This window comes from Columba livia, chromosome 11 (assembly GCF_036013475.1).
Source record: "Columba livia isolate bColLiv1 breed racing homer chromosome 11, bColLiv1.pat.W.v2, whole genome shotgun sequence".
In the NCBI taxonomy this organism is placed as follows: Eukaryota; Metazoa; Chordata; class Aves; order Columbiformes; family Columbidae; genus Columba; species Columba livia.
The window spans coordinates 19,903,085-19,921,786 of NC_088612.1; the positions used below are offsets into that span (position 1 = coordinate 19,903,085).

An 18,702-nucleotide genomic window follows, 5' to 3' on the forward strand; every position below is an offset into this window, starting at 1 on the left:
GTTGTTTGTCCTTTCTTCCATGATGGCTCATCCTGGAAGGTGAATCGCAGTTGCTCTGCCCTCTTTTACAGGGAGTTATGTTTGCTGCAGAAATCAGAGCCCTGAGCCCCCTGTAAAGGTACAATCTGATACAGCCCACTCAGAGCCCAGTACAGAATGTTCTTCAGGGCATCCAGCACTTCTTTCTGAAAACACCTCAGCAGCTTTCCTGGCAAGGAATCCCTTCCTGATGTCTCTATCTTACTGTGCTATTTCATGTGTCAGACCAAGCTGATCAAAAGGTTACTGCTACTGAAAGAGAGAAGCTTTATTTCTTCAGCTACCTGCTTCCTACATTCTGCTGCTCTTTACTGCCTCTGGCTCTCATCAGGTGCTTTAATAAACTGGTGTACTCCACTAATCTGTCAGACAACCAAAAAACCCACACTTTTTCTGAATTAGGGAATAGAAATGTTTGTTCGTGAAGGTTCTGTGAGTGCAAGGAAAGAGGAAGCTCGAGGTTGAAGATGACATCTCCTCTTTTGACATCTGCCAGCTGGTAGATAAGAGTGTGAAACCACAGCTGTAGTTTCATCCTGTTTTTTTAAAACATTAGGAAAAACTGGAAACCTAGAACCAAATTTCATGATTCAGGGAAATCTCTCTCCTAATTATGCAAAAATATCTACAGGGTAATTATCACAGACCACAAAGCACATGAATGTAGTTTCCCTTTTAATTCTAGTTCTAGGTATTTTGGCAGGGTTCCACCCTTAATAGTGAATATTCTTCTCCTTGGGTAGAATCTAGGCTAGACTTGGATGTTAAAAGGAAAAAAACCACAGCAACCTAGCTTTGTCTCAGTAAAACACAGGATGGTGATTGTCTGTATGTCTGTATTGCTGTTAGAATTTCAACAGTTACTCTCCATGCAGACTGTTTTCTTCTGCTTCATACTCAGCCTGGTTTCATCTGTCTGGAAATGGTAACTGCAAAGGTTTGATAAATGGATTGAAAGGTTGTCCAGTTTCACTGCGAGTGTCGGCTCAAACTCGCTGATGTAACAACGAGCTCCTCGCTGTGTCACAGCAGCTGTAGTGCTGGAGCTGCAAGGGTCCATTCTCCTGCTCTCTAGTGGTGGAAGCACAAAAAAGCCAAAAGTATCCTGCTTCTTCAGAATAAGTTCATACATGCATGCCTAATTCTTGCTGTGCAGACCTGAAAATGGCTGCCAGATTTCAAGTTGGTAAATTGGAAAATGGAAGTATCTAAACTACACAAGAAAGAACAATAAATAATTTAACCAGTGTATATCTACATGTGTAGTGTTACTTGAGAGGGTCAGAGCAATCATTATGCTGAATTCTAGTTGCTTTTAACATGAGAATTTTATGCTTTTCTGGGAGCCCTTTCAGGAATTACTTTGCAGAATGAAGATTTCTCAGTGCCATAGGCAGTAGATGGCCCAGGACACACAGTTGCTCACTGGTTACAACCAGTAGATAGCAGCAGTAAGCAGACTCACCGGTTTGCTGCTGCTTTGTGCCAGGACAGGCAGAGAGCAGCACCTGGTGAGCAAGAGTCTGTTTCATGCCAGAGTTCAACAGTCCTGTGATGTGGTTCATTAGAGAATAAAAGTGAGGCCATCCTGCATGCTGAAAGAGCCAGCCTGCTGTAGAAGGTGGTCATCAGCAGAAAATTCAGAGATCAGCCCTGACTCATCTCCCTGCCTTTATCTCAGGGGTGGCTAACTCAAAGTTTAATTGTGGCTCGTGAGTGTCTGCTGAGGACATCCCTTATGCTGGTGTAGCTACTGTGATCCACGGGGAGTGATCCGTCTAACTACCACTCCACGTAACACTGGGCTCATGTAGTAAAAGCAGTAATAGAGGGAGGCTACTAGCTCAGTGCCTGCCCGCCAGCTGGGGACACAACCTTTGAACACATACCTATAGTTGAGGCCATACTTTATTAAAGGTGAATCTGGATTTTAAACATGCAAACATTTCAGAGCAATGTCATGTTTTGGAGCCTTCCTACATTCCTGTATGATAAAATAAACAAAAAGTTCCCTTTAAAGCTTGCTTTAACGTGGGCAACTCAGAACAGATGGGTCAGTGCTGGAAAATTGCCGATTATTCCCTTCTCCTTCCCTATCCAGTGGAAAATAAGGAATATAAGCTTTTTCCTACAGTCACCTGCTGACATGTAAGTAATACATGGTTTGGTACCTGGATAGGGAATCCTCAGCTAAACTGCCTCAGTTGCTAAAGCATCTATTTTAATCAGTGTCGCACAGCACCCTCTTCTGCTGAGAGGTGATGAGAAGTGCAAGTCCCTGGTCTGTCTCTCTTTTCCTGCCTCTGACAGGCGTTTATATACTGAAGAACAAGGTAAGTATAAAAACTCAGTTACAACAAATAGGGGAGAATCAATAAAGGAATGAGAAGCTGGCAGCCACGCAGATGGGGATTTATCTCCACAGCAGAATCCTGACACACGACATGACAAGAACGTAAAGTGCTCAGATGAGTTATGAAGATTGATATTTAAGATGATGACTTGCAATTGTGCCATTTAAAAAACCCCACCTATTTGATAATGAAAACCTGCTGGCAAGATCTGATCAGAGAGGTGAAATTGCAGGAAAAGTAAAATAAGATCGGTAAATGAAATGCTCTAAATCATCAGAGAGGCACACTACAATTAGGTTTGAATTCAAGAAGGCAAAATTATTGGAATTGCAAGCATAAATCTGTGTCATGCATGTGCTGCCATTCCTTCTGGGAAACACACACCTCGAGCATTTCCAAATTGACCTCTGTCAAGGGCAAAAAGATATCAACTGTCTCCTAACAGAATGACTCCCATTGACTGCAGCATGTTTCAGTTCAACAGAGGCTACACAGGCTTTGAGGATCCCCATTTCATTACCTCAGGAAGGCTCTCCGATTTTGTGTCTTCTCATCAGCTTTCTCAGTATATGGTCAGTGATGTTCACGTGCAGAAGTGGCCCACGGTGCGTCCAGCTGGATACAAGCAGGGAGACCCAGGGGGCTGTTGGTGGAGGCTCAGAGACCTTAGCTGATTTTGCCTGGGAGATTGCTCATTGTTATTGATCTGAAATGCAGAACAACCTTGAAACAGCAGTGCTGCTACCTTTTCTGACTATAAGCCTTGTCTCTCTTTCTCTCTCTCCTTTTTTTTCTTTTAATTCCACTTGCTCTATTTGTCTTACGTTCTAGTTCCTAACCCTATACTTGTCGTTGTACGATATCCGCAGCACAGGAATCAAAGGTGAATGAGGCCATCTGAATAACGCAGTACAATCTCTTGCATACTGCATTTGTCACCTCCTTTCTTATACATTGACAAAAAAATACATGAAAAAAAAAAGTGAGACTATCTAGTCATAAAGTTCCAGCCAGTGATTTCTTTTTTGGTCAGAGATGTCTCCTTAGAACATTCATATCAGATGGAAATTGAAGTGAGCTGTTCTAGTTTCAGTGGTCTGGCAGCTGGAAGATCAGGTTTAGTGCAAAAAACATGTTTTGGAATGCATTTAGGGAAATGCTTAACAAAAGCTGCTTTGAGTTCGGTGACAACAGCTGGATTTGGGGTTTAAGAGACAGTGTTGAACAAGCACAAATGGAGAGAAATAGCTTGTTCCAATGGACTGATTATGGGATGAGGAATTAGGAAATTCTGTAAATTTTGGTTTCTGCCCTGCCACTGCTTTGCTGAGATGAAATCTGTTAGATTCTCCAAAGTGAGCCTCTTACTGATTGTGTCTCATGTAGCATTAAAACTTGCTTCAGTGAACAGTCACAAAGGCTAGCAGCTTGACACACTACAAATGTGCCTTGCTTAGAAAATTAAGCAGTGCATATGTTTTCTCTCTTTTAATTTTTAGTGGAGAAGAAAATACTGACAATTAGCATTGTCCCAGCAGTGCACATGGGAGTGATAATGTGTGTGAATTTCCTGTTCTCTCTGGGGGGAAAACACAGATCTAAGAGCGCTTCCATCTGCTTTTCCCCTGTTTCAGGAAATCTCTCTCTTTGGTCCCTTTGTAAAGAGGAACTACAATGAAAGAGTGGATTTATAAGGAAAGAACCCCTCAAACTAATTTGGATTTTGAGGGATCTTTAGCTTTTTAACTTTCTTCCTTTGTAATATGCTGCAGAATGGTGACTACCAATTAGGAAGTGACAGTGAGACTGTTCCAGGTCTTTAATTCTGGGGCCAGCATGGACTTTGTTGTGGTAATCTGGGCAAGGTAACCATTTTTCCTCCTTTTCCCTACACAGAAACTAGACATAAAGTGCTGGAGTGAATTTGTGCGCCTACTGTTAAGTAGCATCTGTGGTGCAAGGTAGAATGAACTTATTTCAGTAGCTCCATGATTTTCATTCTATGTATACTGAAAAACTGCTAGAGGGAGCTTAGTAAATGAATGGTTAGTTATTATTCTGTCTTCAGAATGGCTCCATCCCATTCTATAAAATGCCAGTTTATTAGTCATTTTACTTAGCTACAAGGCATTAATAAAACATGAAAGGCTCAAGCTGACTTCATTGCACTTGGAAATCCATGCAGTATAGTTACATAGACTGGGAAATCTTGTTATTTTGCATTCATTTTCTACAGGGAAATGATCATCGTGAGTCTTTCTTTGAAGCAAGTCCATATTGAAACTGAAATTGCAATGGTCCAGCCTGGTAGAAACTCAATACTCAGTGTGTATGTACTCCCATTTCATATGGGCACAAGCATCTGACAAGTGTGTGTGAACCCTTGGGGGACAATGACCCAAAGGCCATATGACACTGTCATTTTCCATGTAGGCATGTCAGGAGTTCCGTCAAGAGTATGCTGCGATGCTATTAAAAATGCAGCACAACAAAATTTGTGAATGGCTTTCCAGCTTAGAAGGAAATATTTAATAGTCGAATAGATCACTGTAACTAAAACCAGAAACCTCCTACAGGACACAAACTTGGATAAATATGATCTAGTTCAGACTACTTGGGAAGTGTCAAAGTGGCTTTCGTAAAGAGGAGTCCTACTAGTTTACAAACCTCTCGGACGTCTTTGACAAGCTATTAAGAAATGGAGTGAGGCTGTGATCTGATTTATACTGTTCGTTTGAATTCTCAAAAGGCTTTGGCAAGTAAGTTTTTGAGGAAACTAAGCAGCTAAAGAGGATAAGGGAAGGCCCTAACACGGGTAAGGAGTTGGGTAGACACTAGAAACAGATGGTAAATTTTTGAGCCTCACATTAGAAGGAGAGTGCCAACAGAGTCCTTTAGGCGTTTGTGCTGGGGTGTAGGCGGTTCAGCATATTCGGAAATGACCCAGAAGAGGGTGTGAGCATTCTAGCCGCTATTAGTGGTCATTTGCTTTTCCAGTTTTCCACATCCTGTGTTATGTGTTGAAGGACTAACCCAAATTAATTGCAGATTCAAGTCTAGTATCTGGGATTGAGTTTAAAGCAGATCTTTTATAAAAAATATCTAATCTTGTTTTTTAAATTTCCTGCGACAGAGAATCTACAAAAACTTCATCATGTTCATCTAGAGGTCAGTTGCCCTCACCATTAAAAATTATTAACTTCATTCTGGCTTGAACGTGTGTAGCTTCCAGGCAGCATCGCTTTTGCAACTGTGTCTGCTGGTGTTAGGATTCCTCTGTGTTCAGGTCTCCACCTCTCCGTGTGGGTACTTATAGATTATTATCAAATAATTACTTATACTTCCCTTTGCTTGACTAAAAAGAAAAAAAATTAAAAAATGAGACTCTCAGGATCTTTTCTGTTAAAGTATGTCTTGCAGTTCTTTTCCACTGAGCAGGATCTTTAGCTTAGATTTGGTGCTAACATCTACCACAAGTGGCACAGACAGTCCTGAGTCCAGTTTGACCACCTTTTGAGAGTCTTCTGCACTGGAGAGGCCTTCCAGAAACAGGAGAAGGACAGAATCACCAAAGCAGCTCTGATACCACCCTCCTGTTGAGCAGGGAGTAAATGCATGGTTGAGGGCTACATGTTCTAGCTAGTTTAGACTAATGGATCTGCCTCTTGGGAAAAGCTGAAGTAGGGTAGCAAAGTCTTCAGACTACTTAAAGTCCCAGGAAGGTGTTTTAACATAATTCCGTGTCAGCCCTAGGTTTGATGGGAAGATCAAGTCATTCTGAATCTCACATTCTTTAGGTCTCACAGCAAGACTCAGTCTTCTCTATTGATTTCGCTCCAGACTTCTCCCAGCTAGAAAAAGTTAAGCATTCTCTAGTACTGAAAACTGTGGGTGGCAAACACCTGATTTGAACCTTTTCCCCTGCTGAGAAGTTTGAATTCAAAAAAGCAGCAACAAAATTGTGAGCTTTTCCCCCTGTTATTCATGAACTGGGTATTTTTATCACCACACATTGCTAAATAAATCCTAACACCTAATCCTGTTAAGTGAAACCTGCAAATCCAAGCAAGTAGAAGTCTTGTTGTTCCACTGAAACTGGGGTTTGTGAAGGGTTTTGCAGAATGGTGAAAAACAAAGACAACTCTTAACAAGCACAGAAGCGGCTAATAATAGATACATTTTTTCTTCGAGCAGACTTTGAACAGCAGCCTGTGGAGCATCCGCTATGACATGAAGTTGTTCAGAAGAGCTAAAGGTGGTATTTGTTGTTGCTGTTCTTTAACCTTAAGTGCTTCATCTGGGGTAGAGTGTGCACTGAGATGTCGCCAGCTTCACGGCACTGTTTAGTCTGACATCCCTCTATGAGAGCAGCTGGAAAGAACGATTGCAGTGTCTAGGTCTGCTTTACTAAGCTACTTTTTTAATATGTATGTATGTGCATAAACAGTTTTTTCTTTACAGGAGTAGTAAGCAGGAACAGCAAGCAGAAATAAAAGGTTTTTGCTTGAACTTTCTGGTAGACCATAGGAACCTATGGGCCAGCCTGTGTGCTGAGCAGAACGCAACCCAGCCAGGAGAGGAACGCTGACAACATCAAGTAGCTGCAAAGTGCTTCTCCCTATCATCTCACCACAGTTCAGCCATGTGCAGGGCTGCATTTAAGCTTTTTAAAAACAAAAAAATCAGAACAGTTCTCACTCTTATTTCCTAAACTGCAGCTGGTGAAGCAAATGCTACTTTCCTGTTCCCCAAGTGTCCCACAGGAAGCATCTTTGTGAAGCTGCTTCATTGAACAGAAGATTTAAGATTCCATCAGTCGGTGGGAGAGCACAGGAGGGAGTATGGTTCTGTCAGCGAATGGTTTAGGGGGAAAACAGGCAGGCCTGACTTCTGGTCCTGCTCCCAGGAAGGTTTCTACAAATCACACAGGAAAGTGCATTGTCTAAAAAGAAGAGGATAAAAAGAGTCCAGGAAGCAGCATCTAGAACTGCTGTGTATTGTCCTGCCCTTGCGTTAAGCAGCACAGAGCAATAACATTAGATGCAGTGTGAAGTTTTCTCATTGATTTCACTGAAGAAGTGTCAGTATTCACAGAAGAGCCAGGTGAGCAGGATCCCTCCCCTTCACAAAAACACACACACATGAACACAAGACGACCATCCACTGAGACAAATTTATACAATGATGAACTGATGCTATCAAAGCAATGGCCTCAAATGTCTGTAGAGCTTTGTTTAAACTCTTACACAAAGGTCAGCGGAGTGTTGAAAACAAATGAAAGCACAGGCTGTGAAAATTAATCAACGGGGAGTCCCTGGGTGGACTTGTGGAGCTGCCACAGTGTGGGGCAGGGCTGGTCACTCCTGCCTGTGCAGAGGAGCATCCGAGCATCTGACAGTGTTTAATCGGGGACAGCTTGTGTGGCACTCTGCAAGATAAATGCTTTAGTCCTTAGTCTGGATGCCCGAGAACTAGGGAGATGCCTGCATGATAGATAGTAATTAGTACAAGGGCATACAGGCTGAATAGATGTGGCTGACAAGGAGCAGCCGGGGAAGGGGAGGCACAGATAAGAAAACGCTGAGTGAACTTTCTGGGTTTACTGGGTATTTAATCTTTGTCAAGTGTACAGTGTTTGCATATCCTTTTATTAGGAAGTCCAGATCTCATTTTATTATTAGGCTCTTGGGTAACACATTGGTTCCTAAAATACCATTTTAAAAAAGGAAAAGTGCATTTTCTTGTTTTTCTCTTCTACACATACAACCTTCTTGTTGCCAGAACCAGCAGGTTTTGCTTGAACTTTCACAAAAAAATGAAATTCACTTTTTGGTAAAGATAATGTTTCCAGAATTGTCGGCTCCGTAGCTTGAGAATAAGAACAATCATAAAGAAGTGCATAATGAGAGGTCATGCTGTCCATAACGGTGGCATTTGCAGCACAACTTCATACAGAAAGTTGAATGCAATGGAGACAATTCTCTCCCTGAACTCTTGCCACATTCTTAGTTTTTTCTCTTCTGCTTTGGATCCACCCTTCTTTGTCTTTTTTCCCTGCTCTAGCTCTTCTCAACAAAGCCTTTGCTAAAACTAAACAAGCAAAAAGGAAACACGCAGCACTGAACTGGCATTTGAAGAGCAGGAGATTTAGTCTGCTGCTGCGTTCTGTTCCTCTGCTGTTTAGACTGGGGCTGGACTACCTTCCTCTGCTGGGGCTTTGGTATCAACAGAATTTTCTAGATGCTTCAGTAACACAATTAAACAAAACATATGACAGAGGCCCTAGAGTGCTTTCTGATGCCAAATTGAGGTAAAAGCTTGATTAGCACAAACACAAATGTGCATATGTAGACACAGACATGCTTAAACTCAGGAAATAATATCCAGATTTAGGCTAACCACAAGATCTCTCTGGTGTTGAGCAAGGTACATGCAGTATCACTAAAGGGCTGATTTCTAAAAGGACAGGCCATAGAGAGGAGGTCTTTTTAAAAATTTCCTATAATTATTGGTAGCCTTATCAAGTGAAGCCTCTTCCCTTATCTGCTGGCTCACCGAGGCACTCGGCATTGCTGACAGGCGCAGACACTGTGGCTGAGCAGCAGACGTGGCGGTGGCACAAGTGGCTCTTTTTCTCTGCAGCACTAATGGGAATGTCTTGAGGATTCAGACTGGCCTAGCCTGGTTGCTTGGTTGTAGAGGATATATTACACTTATGCCAATAAGGAATGAAATGCGGACAGAAATACTGTATCTCCCTTGCTTTTGGCCTTGATTTTGTTGGTAGTGGAATTCTACTCCATTGCAGTTCCTGAGTTAGACGAGTAACTGCCCGAAACATCTCGCTGTGGGTCGTGTGTGACCAGGGGATGTGTAAGGGGTAGTGATAAACTAGGATCCTCTGCCTGGAGCTCTTCTACTGCCGTATTGCTTAGATATGCAGGCTAAACTTGTTTTTGCAATTTTGCAATGTTCAGGAGTTCAGAAATCATGAATAAGCATGAAAATGTCTGAGTTTGCTCTCCAAAATCATGAAATGGCTTCTTGCTGCTTACCTGAGGAAATGAAGCTTATACAGTCGTGCTTTGTATCCATCAGTCTGTCAGTTCCCTCCTACTAATATTTCAACCTGTTTGATCGTTTAAAATAAATTTGACAGAGTGATTTTATCTTGAAGATAAAATCTTCCTACACGTTTGTGAACGTAGGTAGCTGGAGTAAAGAGAGAATTCCTGTTGAGTCATGGAATTAAAGTGTAATTTAGGTTGGAAGGGACCTCTGAGAGTCTTCTGCTCAAAGCTGCTGCAGCCTACAGCACTGGCATCATAAATTACTACACATCAGGGAATCCATGGGTGACAGTACAATTATGAATTATAGAGGAAAAGTTTATATTGAATCTTGCACATTGGACGTGGGAGACTCCAGTCACAAGGTGCAAATCTATGGAACATTTCTTTCATAGCTATTTTGCTCACAAGAGCATCTTATTTCTAATTAGTCTCTTCTTTCAAATTTTTAGATCTTCTGGCTGTCTTCAGCAGTTTGCTGCGGGGAGGTGTTGTTAAGATACATCCATTAGGATGATGAGTTCTTAAATCAGAGCTGTCTAAATGTCTGACAGGTGGTATGACTGCGAAGCATTGGTTTGCAGTTGCATCAACAGCACGATGTTGAGTTAGTTTGATTCGCTTACTGAGGAGGAGAAAGGGTTGAAGTCAGCCCTGACGATTCAGCTCACCAAGGGCCGAGTCCAGACTTCCCAACCTTGGAGGCTGCCATTACTGTTGTTGGAGACAACAATGTGTTTCCCATCAAAGCCATGATACAGGGAATTGACAATTAACTAATTAACACTTAAAAAACTAACACTTGACACTTAAAGAGCTAACCCTACCCCACATCACTAAAGACATTTAGAGAACTGACCCTTTAACCCACATCACTATTGCCTAGCCTTGCTTAACTCTGTGTAACTTATTGTACGAAAACCAGGACTTCATTGACGCCTTGCAAGGGTAATAATCCTTGGGTGCATCCTTGATGCATCCGTGGGTGAACTAGATTACAGAAACTTGGGCACAGGACAGGAGATACGCCAGTTTTAACCAACTCAGCAGCCTGAGACCCAAACAACTCATCACACTGGACCAAAGGTGACGGTGTACAGAGAAAGAGGACGCGGGGTCGCAATCACAGCGCAGCTGCAACCAGGAGGAGCCAGAGGTGGAGACTATGGAAATAGTCTCCCAGAACTCATTATAATAAAAACCGCCTTCTTGGGGACAGGTTATGAATATGTATAGGCGTTCCTAAAACTTTCGTGAATATGTAACACTTTTCTGCATTTAACCAAGCTCACAGGTACTGTAGTTTTACACACGCATTAGGTGAAATGATTCCCCGTGTGTCCAGCCTCGTAAATAAATGCATACCTTCCTTATAACTTCAAGGGTTGTAAGGTCATTCCACGCCTCATCCAGCACTGCATGATCATCAAAAATAGCACAGTTCACGTAGACGGAAGACACATCGTTGGGGACAGACTCATGAAGAGGGATCCATTATTCTTTGTGAAGCTACAGCTCATTAAATGCTGGTGAAAGGCACTATTTTGAGAAAGAGTCTTTTGATAGTCACGGAATTGATCCGGTTTGAGCAAACCTCCCCATGCTTTCTCAACCTTCTCCTGAATAATTCCAGCTGAGGGTAGAAAAATAAGCTAGTGCTCGGTTTTTAAATAGAAATTTGATGGCATTATACATTCGGAAGGCAAATTTTCTTGAAGTCCAAGATACAAGCTTAATATGAGCATTTCAATGTGAATATTGGAAAATTCATTGGTAGAGTTCAGACCATAATGTAAAAATGTAGATACTTTGTAAACTAAAAGTAATTGTGACTAAATCATATAGTTGCTCTCATCTCAGCAGCTTCTCAGATTCTGTGTAGTTTCTCATAGCTTCATACTTCATTGCCTGTCTCTTTTTCTATTTCTATTAAGTTTTTTGTTCTCCATGGGGAATATTAAAGGTCAGGTGGCGAGATGCTCCTGCTAATCAATCTGTTTCTAGCCACGATTTTTAGCTACTTGCTCCAGTGAGGATTACCAGCTCTTGCCAAATGTCTGAACATCCTGAAAACCTCAGAGGTTTATTTTCTGCATAGTCTGTATCTTCTTTCCATAGATAACCAACACGGCTGATTATTTGGATAACATTTCCTTTTCTGAAGTGCAGCGGCATAGCTGTTTGTTACTTATAAGCACATTCCCAGTAACCCACCAAGTGCTGTATTTTCGTCTTGGGTGAAGAGAGTGGGATTGCTGCAGATTTGTTTACCACTGCAATGAATGAAACTTTCCAAGGACTGCCTGATTCAAGCTTTCCTGTCCTGTTGTGTATCTTGTCTCCTGCCGCTGCCTCTCTTGCCAGGCTCCACAGTCTGCTGTTGTCAGGGATCTGTTTAGTATCTCTCTCCTCCCACTGATGGACTTTGAACCGTTCTTTCACCCAACACAAACCAATTCTTGCACAGCAGAACTTCTTCCTTCCATCCTGACGTCCCACTCTGTGGGACTCCTCCCTGTCCTCCTGCCCTCTGGTCTGGCTCCCTGACTCCTGCATCCTGCCATGGATCCTGCTTCCCATCCTTCAGCTGTTTCTTTATTCTGGCCAGATGCTCTTGTGCCCTCTTGTCTGTACCTTAAGTATGTTTCAGCCGGCTGAATTTCAATGAGTACAAGTGTGACAGCACACTTTGGTAATTAATAGAGGCGACGGGGGGGTAGAATTTCTGTATTTATGGTGATTATTTCTTTATTATCTTCTAGGTATGATATGAGCTGCAGAGACGGCGAGTGCCGACTCTACCACTAAAACTCTGAGGTAGAATTTCCCCTGTTTTGTAGTGTTGAATATTTCATGAATTTCAAATGCCAATTATGAGTTCCTTGCTGCCTGCTAGGAACAATAGGCAGCTTTGAAAGGACTTGCTCCTGTTTTTCCAATCTATACCACATGTTTTTTATCTGCGAATCCAAGTTTTCAAGGGTGATGACTGAAACTCTGACCCAAACAAACGTGGTTGTAACAGGCCAACGTGCAGAAAGCTTGTGATGCTGCATTCTGTACCCTGAGCTAGAGGATATCAGTTTTTATGGTTCTCAGTCTATTCTTCTAAAGTCCTGAGCTCATTAGGAATGTGATTTTTCACATTTGCATTGCAGCACTGGATTTTTATTAAAGTAGCACTGCATGTATTAGCACATATTTATATATGTTTATATGAGCTGGCAAAATCCCCTAAGAAACAAATTAATCTTTGGCTGTTGTACCTGCATTCTCCCTACTAAATCCATTCCCTTTGTATCTATGCCAATTCTTGGATCAATATCTGACAAATATTATTACAAAGGAGATAGTTTCCCTCAAAAACACTTCTCCCTTTTTATAGCAGGTGGGTTCTCTATACCCTTTCTGAATGTACTGTGCAGCCAATGGTAGGCAAGACAGTCCTACAACAGTCCTAGCTTTTCTGAAATGTTCTAAAAATGTGCCTATAAAGGTCCGTTTGCTGACATGGAAAGCACCACCATAATGCCAACAATAAATAATGTCCATGATAGTAGTTTCATACTGTTAGACAAGGATAATTCCCAGCCTCCTGCACTTAGTTCTTGGAAGGCTCTCAAATAAAGTATCATTGCTTTCAAGTTCTCTGGACACAAAATTGTCATTCCATTTTAAGGACTTTAAAACTTCCGCTGAGTGTTGTTGCTGTAACTCTGGAGCCAAGTTTTTACAAGTGTTTAGTAATCCACACTTGGAGACAGAACTACCCAAGAATGCCCTTTGGGCTGTCTGCTGGACAAGGCCTAGATTCAGTACAGCACTTACACTCTTATTTCAGGGTTTTTTTTTTTCAAAATGGGGCTATAGTATTTGCTAAAATGATGCGCTCAAAAAATTGCTTCAAAGCAGGTGTGACACTGAAGTGAAACTTCATGCTTCATAGATAGATGTAAAGGTGAACAAACGTGGTCTCAAAAAAATAACTTAAAACCCCTCCTCTCTATCCAAGGAATCATCTGCATCGTATATCGACTGGACACTGGTGGCTGGGGAGTGCCAGGCAGGATTGTGGGCATGAGGATACCATCGTGCTTCTGTGATTGTGCAGCAGCGTGCTAGCCTGACTCAGTCTTTGCACCTGAGAATTGCCTTTCCCAGCTACAGAAGTGATAAAGGAGCATTCTGCTGCTTGGATGCTCCGTTCCGTTCTTTCCCCACTTCAGGGCTGTAAGAGAATCTTCTTTGTGTCATCAAATAAGGCAGCACTCACAGAATAATCCCAGATAGGCCAGGAAATAAAGAGTGTGGGTATTTTCCGGGAGCTGGCTAGAATACCTATAGCTGAAAGAGGACGAACAGCTTGATTCCTTGAGCACATCCTTTATTGCTCTGTCATTCTCTGGGAACATAAGGGACTGTGTTTAAGAAGCTGTATCAGTTTCAGATGTTATGCACCTCATTAATCAAAATGCATCCTTTTGGAAGGCAGTTGATTGCAGCTGAGGCACAGAAGTGCTTACACCTCAGCATCCCCAGCGTCTGGAGGAGGGAAGAGGAGGAAAAAGACCTTTAATGCTATCACTAGCTTAGTTCACGTGATATAGTCTACAGGAGCATTTCAAAATAGAGATCTGTTTCCCCAGAAAAGCTTCTTCTACCAGAAGTTGTGATGAAAATAATAATATTAAAGAATATTTCCACTGGGTAGCTTCACTGGAGAGTATTTCAAGTGAGTCACAGCCAGTCTCAGTTGTGCCAGGAGGTGGGAGAAGAGGAGCAGGTGAATATTTCAGAGAAAGGATTTGAGTGAGAGGGCAGGCAAACAAAGGTGAGGAAGCATGTCCTGTCTGTGTGGTGAAATCACTGCTGATGGTTGCACTGCCTTGAAGCAAGAGCTTAAGTAACCTCCTGCTGCTTTAAATGGCAGACTTGCCTTAGGCCAGTGGCAGGTGACTCCTGGAAAGGAAAAGGTGGATATTTGCAAAGATGGATATTTGCTGATGGGAGCAAAAGCAAAGAGATGAGGTGAGGATTTCCTTGCTGCTCACAGCCTCCTTGCCTGTCTGCACAGTTCATGTGGTTTCCTTTTCCTAGGAGGCACAATTTAAAGTATATAAAACCAATAAACATTCTAGAAAGCCTCACATATTGAATCTGTGCAAAAATATATGCATGGCTAAACAGATTCTCAATTCCACTGGTTTCAAAGGCTTTACAGTAGGAAGGAATTTGAACTAGTTTATCAGTCTAAGAGCTTCTTAAACATAACAGAATAAACGGTGTAGGATAGAACAGGGCTGATTGCCACCTCTTTTTGCCGAAAAACACCATCTCAAATAACAAAAGGTAGGGAAATACCTGATTTTTAGCATTTTTTTTAATTTCCCCCCGACACCGATTTGCCTCTATTACACGAAATGCACCCCAGCCAGCAGCCCAAGGCAGGAGTGTTCCCAGCCAGAGCTGTTATTTTCCCTAAGCCGAGGCTGAGCTGCACAAAGTGCTGACTCAGGTGCCCACTGCGAAGTGGGTTTCCCGTGTGGTGGGTGGGGAGAGCCCACGCTCTGCTCCTTGCCATCCCTGGCATCCCCGCTCTCCTCCTTCCCATCCCCATCCAGCCTCCCGCAATCAAGCGGGGGAGCTCTTGGAGATGCTGCCTTTTTTATTTTTTTGAATGACTTCTACAGATCCAGCCCCGCAGGGGAGAAATAGTAGCGGTTTGCATGTGTAATGGGGAAGGAAAGCAGCAGAGGGAAAAGAACTGTTCCAAACCTTCGGTGGTTTGCAGACAGGTACAAACCACGACGTATTTCCCAGCAGGCAAACTTCTGCTCGAAAAAAAACAGTCCCCACACCCCTGCTTTGCATGCAGCTGAGATTTTCAAGGTGAACCGCTGTTTTTCCTTTAGGTTTGGGTTTGCCCCTTCCCCCAAAAACCCCCTGAGGCTTCACAAGCAAACCCGCAACAAAGCAGCTACGACTCCCGAAGGAGAAAGGATCATCAGCATCTAAAAGCAATCTTCGTAGTCTTTTTTATTTCAATGTTTATGATGCTGCTATTTTTAAATTCACAACTGCCTGCTAATTTTTGCTGTTAAGCCGAGGCTGACACTAAGCCTGGCAGCAAAGCCGAGCCGCAAGTGACTTCAGCTCAGCAGTTGTGCAGCGCCAGGGCGCCGCGGTCCTTGCAGCCCGGCAGCAGCAGCAGCGATGCGGCGCCGTCCATCCCCACACACCCTTGGCAGGCAGGCGTTGCCCTTTTAAGAAGCCTGGGTGCTGGCTCAGGTAGGCAGAGCCTGCGTGCAGTAGTCGCTCCTATGGCAACCCAATAGAACGGGATCGCTTCATGAATATTCCCAGGAGCTGGGGCTGCATGAGGAATAAGTGATGACAGTGATGTAAGCAAGCGGTGGCTGCTGCAGGTTGCAGTTCATTGTGTTATTGGCCGGCAGGTTGAGGAGTTTGGAGACAACCGGGCTTGAGCTTGAGCTTGGCTTTCCGGATGATGTCTGCCCGCCGGGAGATCCAGCACATTTGCATCTCGAAGCCAACATGGCAAGGCGGCTGCTGCCGCTGCTGCCGCCCTCCCTCGCCTTCCAGCCAGAAGTGTGTGGCTCTCCTCTAGACTTCTTGCCCGGTGCGCTGGATTGGAGCAGACAGGGATTGCAGTAACACTCACCAAGGGGCGACAAGCAGCAAGTAGCCAAATCGGGACAACAGAGGAAGGGGGGGGCTTTTTTGCCTTCCTTCTTTTTATTTTTCTTTCTCCTTCTCTTCTGGATGCAGAGCCTGTGGATACCACAGTCTGGTAAGGAGATGACACGCCAGTCTGTGGTCCTTTCAGCCCCTTGAGCTGGGGGCAGGGGCCTGGGGGCAGTGACAGTTCCCCTCGTTGGGCAGAGCGGGGGGGGGTCTCTCCTTCTAACTGAGCAGCAGCAGCAGCAGCACCGGCCATGGACAAGCTGCCCCCCTCCATGCGCAAGAGGCTGTACAGCCTGCCCCAGCAGATAGGACCCAAGGCGTCGATCATGGACGAGGAGGAAGACAGCGACAAGGACACCCGGAGGAAAAGCATCAGGCTGAAGCCGCTGCCCTCGCCCTCTGCTGGGAGCACCCGGGCGCTCGGGGGAGACCCCGGCAGAGGTGGGGACCCCGGCCTCCTGGAGACGGAAGCCGGCAGCAAGAGTGCCAAGACCAGCACCAATGGGGACTGCCGCCGCTTCAAAGGGAGCCTGTCCTCGCTGACCAGCAGGCACCTCCACGACGCGGCCGAGGAGAAGAGGCTGATCGGTGGGGAAGGGGAGCCGGCGTCCCCCTGCGAGGACAAAAGCCCCCCCGGCAGCGGGGAGCTGGAGCAGGGACTGCCAGCGTCCCCACCGCCGGCGTCCCCACCGGAGCCCCAGCAGCAGCCCCCCAGGGCTTCCTCCTCTACCTCCATCAAAGTGGAAGGAGGTGGAGGATGCGACCAGATCACCCCAGATGAGGAGCAGAGGCTGGGCCAAACCGGTTTCATTCAGAGGCAGTTCGGGGCCATGCTCCAGCCGGGGGTCAACAAATTCTCCTTGAGGATGTTTGGCAGCCAGAAGGCCGTGGAGAGGGAGCAGGAAAGGGTTAAGTCTGCCGGGTTCTGGATCATCCATCCCTACAGCGACTTCAGGTACAATGCCCCCCTCCTGGCCCATTCAAAACTACCTGGCCTGCCCCTTCCCCTGCCATGTCCATCTCAGACCTTTCTGCACAGAGCACACACCCAGACATAACTTTCCTTATTCATTTCCTACTCAGAGGAGCTGGAGGACACATCTTAGATCTGCTCCAGTCAAACAGTCTGCAGGTTTCATTTCTCCTCAAGCTTAATTTTAGATTCCTCACTCTATCATTAATTTTAAATTGTGTTTTTAGAGCAACAGTCAGTCTTTTGCTTTGGCTTTTTAAAAGGGAAAGCCTCTCCGTAAGTTCAGTGTAAATGGGGAAAGATGTTTCCACCTGATGCACAACTCTAGCCTAAAAGCGCCTCTGCTGCCTAACTAGCCCTACGTCTCCAGTTCAGAACAGATGATCTGGTTGATTAATGTTTCAGTTCCCATTTCTGTACCTCCAAGTCCTCTCCCTTCACCTTCCCCAAGAGTTAGGGAAGGATGTTGCCACCATTGCTGTTCTGTAGGGCTTCTTACTGCAGCATCACTTGTGGGGAATTGGTATGTGCAGGGGATAGCGGCATCATTAAGAAGGAGCTTAACACCTTCAGAGTCTTATCGAGAAAGATTCTCTCTTTTACAGATGTAAATCCTTATTTGCAAAATTCATTTGGACAGGGAATAGTTAACATTGTCTTTATGAAAGCAATGGTTTTCTTGCACTCAGCAACATTTCCATGAAGGTTAATAAGGAAATTAACTTGTAAACCCTAGAGCCAATTTTTGTAGAGTTCTGTGTAGCAGAGGGGTTGTGTTTGGATATTTCTGAGTAAAGTACTGTCTACTGCACAGGTGAGTCGTCCTCTGCAATATGTATGTAAAGTACTACAGTCAATAATTAATTACTTAGTGCAATCAACGGCTAGGGTTTATTGCTTCAACTTTAATTACTACTGGCTTATATCTCACATTTAAAAGCACACAGTAGAAGAACATTATTCAAACACGTATCTGTCATACTGCATGATTTTATTGAATTCTTGGACTCTTGAAGAAACCTTGCATTATTCCCTGAAACACAGTTAGCAAGATAATTGCAGGAAGGAGTTCCGGGATGGATTTGGGTGCCCAAAACCAGAAATGCCAAACCTTTTGATGCTGCCTTTTATGGATTTAGCAAGTAGTCCACACGCTGAGAAGATTCAGCACTGGCACTGTGCAGATTCCTTAATATTTGCTTGGATTAACAAATGTTATTAGAAGGCTCCATGAATTGGAAGACTGCACTGTCGTTTGAATTCAGTGCATTTGAGTGTCCCAAGCGCACAGCTGACCGAGCACATGCGGGTTTCCAGCAGCTACATCATGATACATAGTCCTTGCAAATAGAACCTTATTGAAACCCAGATTGAAAAGGGTATAAAATTGCCTCCCTGTTGCGAGTGATCAAGTAGTACCTCACAAACACAGTGAAATGCGAGAGTTATTAGCTTTATAAAGAACAAAACCAATTTCATTCTCTTAGCTCTAGATCTTTGTATTTGCTCCAAGTCTGGAGTTAAAAACTAACTCCTCTGGGTTATTCTACCAAGGTGTTTC

General features: G+C 43.9%; 1 protein-coding gene across 3 annotated transcripts in view; it reads left to right on the forward strand.

Annotated features, from left to right (window-relative positions):
• The window catches only part of HCN4 (hyperpolarization activated cyclic nucleotide gated potassium channel 4), a 137,083-nt gene that overhangs the window by 25,017 nt on the left and 93,364 nt on the right, over nucleotides 1–18,702 (forward strand). Inside the window, exon 1 of one of the 3 annotated variants that reach the window (XM_021300777.2) lies at nucleotides 14,716–17,123. The exons of the other annotated variants lie outside the window; for them this stretch is intronic. Within the exon in view, the coding sequence (XP_021156452.2) occupies nucleotides 16,420–17,123 (704 nt within the window). The 5' untranslated portion in view covers nucleotides 14,716–16,419. Of the gene's footprint in view, nucleotides 1–14,715; nucleotides 17,124–18,702 lie in introns of those variants that run through there. 3 annotated transcript variants of the gene reach the window in all.